Genomic DNA, 6,917 nt, shown 5'->3' on the forward strand with positions numbered 1-6,917 from the left:
CGCAGTGTCCCTGCTCCCAGCCGTGTCACTTTACACACTTAACGCTATTTCACCCCTCCCTGCTATTTACAGACACCGCCCCGCTCACTCCCTCCCCAGGCTCGGCAGCCGCGGAACTGCCGTAGCTCCCGCTGCCGCCTCCCCCCCGTCACCCAGCGGAGCGGGGCAGGGCCCCGGTCGGGGCACAGCGACAGTACCGCTCTGTGCCCACAAGAGCTCAACATAACATAACTGACTCAAAGGCAGCTCACACAAGAAGGGAAAGAGGAAAGAAAAAAACATCTGCGGAGCTCAAAAGCAGAAACTCTGTATCCATGTGCACTAACATCCATGATTTTTTACATTTCCATTTTTTCTTTACATTTGACTTCATCCCCAACAGTTGTCTAAGAAATACTGTTATTAAATCTTTGTTTCTCTTGGTACACAGTGAGAACTTGGTGTTCCTCTGTATGTGTGGCTTTGGCCACGCTTGTGGACATGTAAAGTCAGTACTTGGAGTCCTCTGGACACATAATGGGCAAAGTGTGTCGGAGGGCCCCAGTGGATAAATTGCTGTTCTGTACATCTGTAGTGGTGCTGAGTTTTCCTTTGGTTAAGGAGACCTTAACCACGTTCACTGTGGGGAAAGCTGATGGACTCCTGACTGCAGGGCTGGGGTGATGGTGCTGCCTTCTGCATGCCTTTCCTTTGTGGACACAAACCAGTGCAAAAGCAAGGTCCTGAAGCAACCGGGATCCTCCTGAGAGGGCCACTCCGTTCCAGCAGCAGTGCTGAACACACTCCCCCTCCTCTCCCAGCCCTGGCCAGCGCTACAGCAGGCAGAGGAGGGAGCTGCCTGGGGAAAATGGAATCTTGGCCCTGCTCCACCAGGTACCAACCTCTTCCTCTGCTAGACAATGTGCCTTCACACAAAAGACGAGTCCCCAAAGGATGGGCCTTGCAGGCTCTTGCCTTGGAGTGGGAGCAGCTCCACCCTGCTTTTATTCTGGTGGCAGCTTGCTTCCTCCCAAGGTAGAGACTGGTGCTCCCAGGGTGAGCACTCCCGGTGGAATGGCCAGGCCTCCCAGCCCTGCAGTTTAAAAAGGAGCACAGACACACACAGAGAGAGAACCATGGACAGGTGAGAAAGAAATGCTCCGTGAGGCGAGGCTGGCTTGAACAGCTGCATCCTGGGCATTGCTTTGTTGTCTCCCATCACCCAGCTCTGCAGCCAAGAGGCCCCTGTGGTCTGTAGCACCCGCTTGGTGCACGTGGGACCGCTCGGGGAAGGCAGCCAGAGCAGGACGTACTGGGGACCCGGGTGCAGCAGCCACGTAGAAATGCTGTGAGGTCCAGACACACCGAGCGGTACGGCCAGCCCGGGTCACAGCCACGCTGGAAGGGGAGCGGGAGCTGAGAGTATGGGATGGGGTCATACTTTGTTCCAAGGCAGGTAAATTCCCCACCATTTTTCCTTGTTATTTTGAACTCTAACAGCATCAAACACTTTGTGCTTCTCTGCGTTTAACATGCAGGTTTCCAATGAGTTGGCTGCTCACGGTTTTTCTCTGTTTCACCACAAAATCGGTTGTAAGATCTTTTGGATCAAATCCCAACATCTCCCTTTACTCGTGGATTAGGAAGGAAAATGTTGAAATATGCCTATAAAATACCTGTGAAAAAAAAATCAAAAAGGGTTGGGGTGGGCAAGTTTTTAAAATGCAAGTAATCAGATTTCACTCCAATGAACTTGACTGTTCAGTGAAATGGTATGATAATGAAATCATCACACACACACACACACACACACACACACACACACTATAACCGTAATACATCTACTAGACACATCTCAATGATATACTTGATTATATAATGGCTTACACCATTCGTAAACAACTATGGGCCAAAAATCATACTCAGTTTTCTGACAGTGACATTAAGCTTTGGCTGAAATAAAAGTCAGGTTTGCTACATTGCATGTGCGCAAATCCACGGGTGAATCACGAGCCCCCGTCCTTAGAGAGTTCCAGCTCCTCCAGAGAGGCTTCAAACCTCACCATCTCGGGCAGCAGTTTCTTGAGCAGTTCAGTCGCTTAAAAAAGGAAGCACAGAAATTTATCTCTACTTTATGAAGAGCAACGCGCTGCTGCCACACAGTGTGTTTGTTAAAGGGAACCCTGGCTGAACGCTTACAGGGGAAGCGACTCCAAAATCTACCAACAAATTTTACAATGCAGCTGCCAAAACCCACAGCACGGCAGCCAGGGAGGGGAGCCAGTGGCAAGTGCTGCACTCACTGTCAAAAGTTACCAATCCTCAGGTGACTGCAATCCACGTACCTTCCTCAACAGCATCAGTGGCTACAAAAATTTACTCAAGTTTAAGCCTCTCCGAGAGGCTGTGCATTATCTTTGCTGCTCCTTGCAGGGAAGGCAGGTCTTCTCTGTGACCAAATGAAGTCCCTCCTTCTGAGATGAACCCCAAGCTATGGGCCACCTAGAGCTGTGCCCATCTTAACCTATGAGAGAAAGATCGACACTTAAAAACTCGGGAGCGTCACTGTGCACGCTGAAAAGCCAGAATGCACCATCTCTGGATAAGGCACAGAATCGCTCCAGTTGCAGACAGACATTTTTAAGTACGTACTGGAAATAGCTCGGGACACTTGTAGCAACATTTCGATCTCGGGTGGCCTCTGCCATGCAAGAGAAACTAGAGTGCCAAATCTTCCTAGGCAAGAATTCCTCTCCTTGACCAAATCAGCTCTCAACTGGCACGTGGCAGCTCAACTTTACACCCACACGTGGTGCTGAATACAAGAAGGAATTCCAGTTTCCTTCACTGAAATGAGGGCAACAAAGATCTGGCCCTCACAACCGGTCAGGCACACCTCGGCAGACTCTGTTAGCTCGTGTCAGGCAGGGAGAAGGTGCACGAGGAACGCGTGCGTGCGCCTCGACGCGAGCGGAAGCGTCGCTCACGTGTAACTTCCAACGTGCCCTGCAGCACACGGCCAGGAATGCACTAATGAAGTACTTGTTATGGGGAAGAAATAGACTGTTAAGGACTTTACCTTCATCTGAGTCCAGTCCTCCTTGTACTGAGTCCTTTCTGCCTCGTCTGTGGATTGAAGGTATTTCCTCCTAGACTCATCTCCCACCACGCGGAGGCCTGTAGCGAACGCCAGGCTCGGACGGGTCTGTCGGAATAGGAGCAGAGTCAGAGTCAGAAAGAGGAGCTAAAAATGAGCAGGTGCAGTCGGTTTCAGACACACAGCACTTCCAGGGTGCAGTTCCTTCTGGTACATCTATGCAGTACCCTAAGCAATGATTTCTAAACATTTATCCAAGCTTAAACAGCTTCTTCCTAATTATCGCCACCTTTATAACCAGCGCTCGCTTGCCCCTGCAATACACAGGCACAGGGAGGGAGCTGCAGTTATTTACACAACAGAACAAGTAACATACCAAATTAAACACCCAGCACTATACCTCACTTTTGGAAACAAAACCTGGGCAGACACTTTAGTGTGCAAAACCCCTGTAAGAATAAAACCTGCTTTAAATATCTTAGGCATCAAGCCACAGACACGCCTATGAAATTCAGTGCAGCAGTGACAAAAAAAAGGAATTATTTCCTTAACCTGTGAATAATCACCTCTAAGATTCTGTGATGCAGTTGCCACTGCACACAGCCACAAGCGGCCTTTTTATTAACAGGCAAAAGAACAAAGGAATCCCAGTTTATCCCTTCTGGTCTGCAAAGAAACAGAGACGGGAGAGATGCTTCTCAGAGGAACATGGTAAAAAGACACATGGTGTAGAATATGGAACAGCTGGTGGTTCAGCATCTCTTGCACTGCAAGATCCAGGGGATAGCTGATGATACCTTGGAGGCAGGAGTCACAAAAGCTGCCGGAGAGGGAAGACAAAGGAGCTCAACCCTATCTGCTCTTAAGTTTTAGCACTGTGACCTTTACCTTAACTTACAGTTAAGTGTTTCTGACAGTGTAAATCCCTTTTGTTTTGATTTTAACAGAGTGCAAGAATTCAGTGATGAAGTAACAGTGGCATACAGCCTTTCATTTCCCCTGGTCCTCTCACCCAGCAATGAGGTCTCACAACAACAATACAACAATAAATAGTTATAGAAGGTAACTCACTGCGCTGAAGAGTCCTTCAGAAGGATGGGAGCCACAACTGAGGCAGATCCTTGGACAGATAAGCCAGAGGTGCTTAGGCCTCGTGTTTCCCCCTTACCCCAGAACCAGCCCCAAAAGGGGAACACAAAGTTCACAGGCTTCTCTTTGAAATTAACGCCATATAAAGAACAAAACATCCTAAAAAAGCTACATGTCATACAAATAAACCAGCTACCTTCTCTATGCCTTGAATCTATTTTTTTTCCCCCCTGTGTTCCTCCTTTCCATCCTTCTGCGTAGCCTTGTAGCAGATAAATCTGTTCAATAAAGGGCCCAGCTGACTGTGAGCAGAAGGCAAAGCAGAGGATTTGTCAGCATGAAAACCCACACTGCAAAGATGAACGAGCATCAGGGGCAGTTAAAAATCTGCTAGAAATTAGTGCTAATGTCACACTACCCTCTCTTCCCTGTTTTCCATATCCAAAAGGAAAGGAAGTTGTGCATGAGCCAGAAAAGCTAAAAGGGTCGGGCGATGTGCTCACCTGCCATCCCACACAGCTCAGTGTGACTTAATGCACCAAACACAATGGAATTGTAGACAGCTGGGCAATAGACACCACGAAGCACACAGGTTTTCAGTGCTGTCAGCAGTTGCAAGGGGAGGATTGCCTCGGAGAAACATATCAAAACAATGAAAATTAAAAAAAACCAAATTAACATCTATTTCCACCACACATGTTTAAATTTATATACTATATTCATTTATATATGACAAGCAATATATAAAGTATCAAAAGATATTATTTTAACGTGTATACGTATGTTATTATATATTAAATATATTATATATATTTTAATGATATATATTCATTATGTATATAATACATATATAAAATAAATATATATAACATATATATTAAATATAAATCTGTTTGTATATATTGGCATTACTTCTATTTCTTTACTTTTCTGGTTGCACATACGTCTATATCTTTATATACTTAATATACATTTCTATGTTTTTATTTTTGTTGTATTTATTTAAAAGCCCCGAAGCTAACCTAATAAAAACCAAACAGTCCCTTTATCTTAAACGGTATTTAAAAATATTTTAATATATATTTTTTATCATATTTATATACCTTCTTGATATACAAAACACATAACATATCCTAAAAGATATCATATTACCATCTATACGTACAGAAATCATATTATAGATTATAAATCAACATATATGTATATATTTCTATTACTTATTTTTACGCCTACATATATATATATTTTTTTTCTCTACATATATTTTTACGCCTACATATATATATATTTTTTTTCTCTATATATTTATAGATATATAGATTTATATATATTTTTCTTTATATATTCATTCTTTCAATATTTTATTTATTTGTATTTTTCCTATTTATCTAAAAGCCCTGCCTCTAACTAAATAAAAGCCAAGCAGCCCCTTTTTCTTCAATATTTTTTAATATCTATTTTGATCATCTTTATACTTACAGGTATATACTCGGTTGATAACCTGCCCCAGCCCCGGCCCCCGCTCTCACCGTTCCGACACACAGAGCAGCCGCCTCCTTGGGCTGCTTCGGTGCCAGGGCCGGGGAGCGACCGTTTGGTTCCCGATGCCATTGGGGTTTCCGCCATTTCCCGTGGGGGGGCCGAGGGGGAGAGAACGGAGCGAGAGCAGCGGCGGCGAGGTACGGGTCGTCGCGAGTGCCAGAAGCCCCAGAACGCGGCCGCGGTAAGGACCCCGGCAGAGTGAGGCGTCTTCACCGCTGCCTGTCGGCGACCGACCTGCTGGCGCCCGGCCCCGGCGCCGCCGAGCGCACAGCCCGTGTCCGCACGGCCGGAAAAGCCGCGGAAAATTGCGCCGGAGCGGCGTCGGCGCCGGAGTGTTTGTCAGGCAGTCGAAAGCATGCACCCACCGCCCGGGGGTCCTTCCATTTTCCCGCCTTTTTGGCCGCCATCCTTGGGAGGTCAAGCCGGGCACGACCGGGCAGCCATGTTGTGCGTGGCGTGACGTCACTTCCGCCCTTCCGCGCCGCCATCTTTGTTGTGGCTGAAGCCACTTCCGGCTGTGCGGCCATCTTTGTTGAGGCAAGATTAAGGCCCCCGCTGCTCTCAACGCGTCTGTCTAACTTACTTGCCTGAACGAAAAACCTGCCGACGCCGACCGACTCCGAGCACTCCGCCCGATTGTCCGCCGCCTTTCCCGGGGCGAGGACGATGGCGGCGGGGCGCAGCGGCTCCGTAGCCGGGCGGCGGCCGCACCTGCGGCGGCAGGCATTGGAGTCAACGCCTCTGCCGGGGTCCTCCCGGCCGGCTCCGGAGTGGGGGGGGCCCGACGCGGCTCGGCTCGGTTCGGCTCTTTCCGTCCTGCTTCGGCTCGGCTCTTTCCGTCCCGCTTCGGCTCGGTTCGGCCCCGCCCGCTTCGGCTCGGCTCGGCCCTGCTCGGCCCCCGCTCGACCCGGCCCCGCCCGCCTCGGCGCACAGCTGCAGTACCGCTCTGTGCCCACAAGGCGGCAGCACTGCCGCACAGCTCAGCCCGGGGCGGGCGGGGGGGCGCCCCTGCACGTGCAGAGAAGCGAGGCAAGAAACCACGTGTGCAACCCCCTTCCAAAAACTCTTCTCCGAGGAACGCCCCAAAACCCACCCCCCATCGAAACTTAGCAAGCCCTGCCTCTAACCAAATAAAAAACAAAATACCCCTTCACTTAAATGTAATTAATATTTATTTCTATCAAATTGAGCTATATTTATACACATAGAT

The 6,917-nt window shown here is 48.3% G+C and overlaps 1 protein-coding gene across 4 annotated transcripts; it reads right to left on the minus strand.

Moving 5' to 3' along the window:
• Nucleotides 1-291: 291 nt before the first annotated feature.
• On the minus strand, nucleotides 292-6,703 carry LOC111942201 (uncharacterized). 4 transcript variants are annotated; one of them, XM_086879451.1, is made up of 4 exons: nucleotides 5,645-6,703; nucleotides 4,669-4,795; nucleotides 3,059-3,184; nucleotides 292-2,503 (listed from the first exon to the last, which is right to left on the minus strand). In XM_086879451.1, exons 1-3 carry the CDS (start codon nucleotides 5,789-5,791, stop codon nucleotides 3,135-3,137), a joined length of 324 nt encoding a protein of 107 aa, XP_086735577.1. In that variant the 5' UTR covers nucleotides 5,792-6,703; the 3' UTR covers nucleotides 292-2,503; nucleotides 3,059-3,134. The 4 variants fall into 4 exon arrangements, 3 of the variants coding, with proteins under 3 accessions (XP_086735577.1, XP_086735579.1, XP_086735578.1); XM_086879453.1 differs by lacking the exon at nucleotides 292-2,503 and adding an exon at nucleotides 2,510-2,794 and having other exon boundaries at nucleotides 5,645-5,838; XM_086879452.1 differs by lacking the exon at nucleotides 292-2,503 and adding an exon at nucleotides 2,510-2,826 and having other exon boundaries at nucleotides 5,645-5,838.
• Nucleotides 6,704-6,917: the final 214 nt, after the last annotated feature.

The sequence above is a fragment of the Cyanistes caeruleus genome, chromosome 3 (assembly GCF_971803275.1).
Source record: "Cyanistes caeruleus chromosome 3, bCyaCae1.hap1.1, whole genome shotgun sequence".
Lineage (NCBI taxonomy): Eukaryota > Metazoa > Chordata > Aves > Passeriformes > Paridae > Cyanistes > Cyanistes caeruleus.

What these genes read in the sequence shown, in the direction of transcription:
- LOC111942201 (XM_086879451.1), bottom strand. Translation starts at nt 5,791, where the DNA reads ATGGCGGAAACCCCAATGGCATCGGGAACCAAACGGTCGCTCCCCGGC. An exon ending in TATCAACCGAGTATATACCT is followed by an intron (nt 4,796 to 5,644) that starts GTAAGTATAAAG and finishes TGTTTCTCCGAG; the next exon opens with GCAATCCTCCCCTTGCAACT. An exon ending in TGAGCTGTGTGGGATGGCAG is followed by an intron (nt 3,185 to 4,668) that starts GTGAGCACATCG and finishes CTATTCCGACAG; the next exon opens with ACCCGTCCGAGCCTGGCGTT.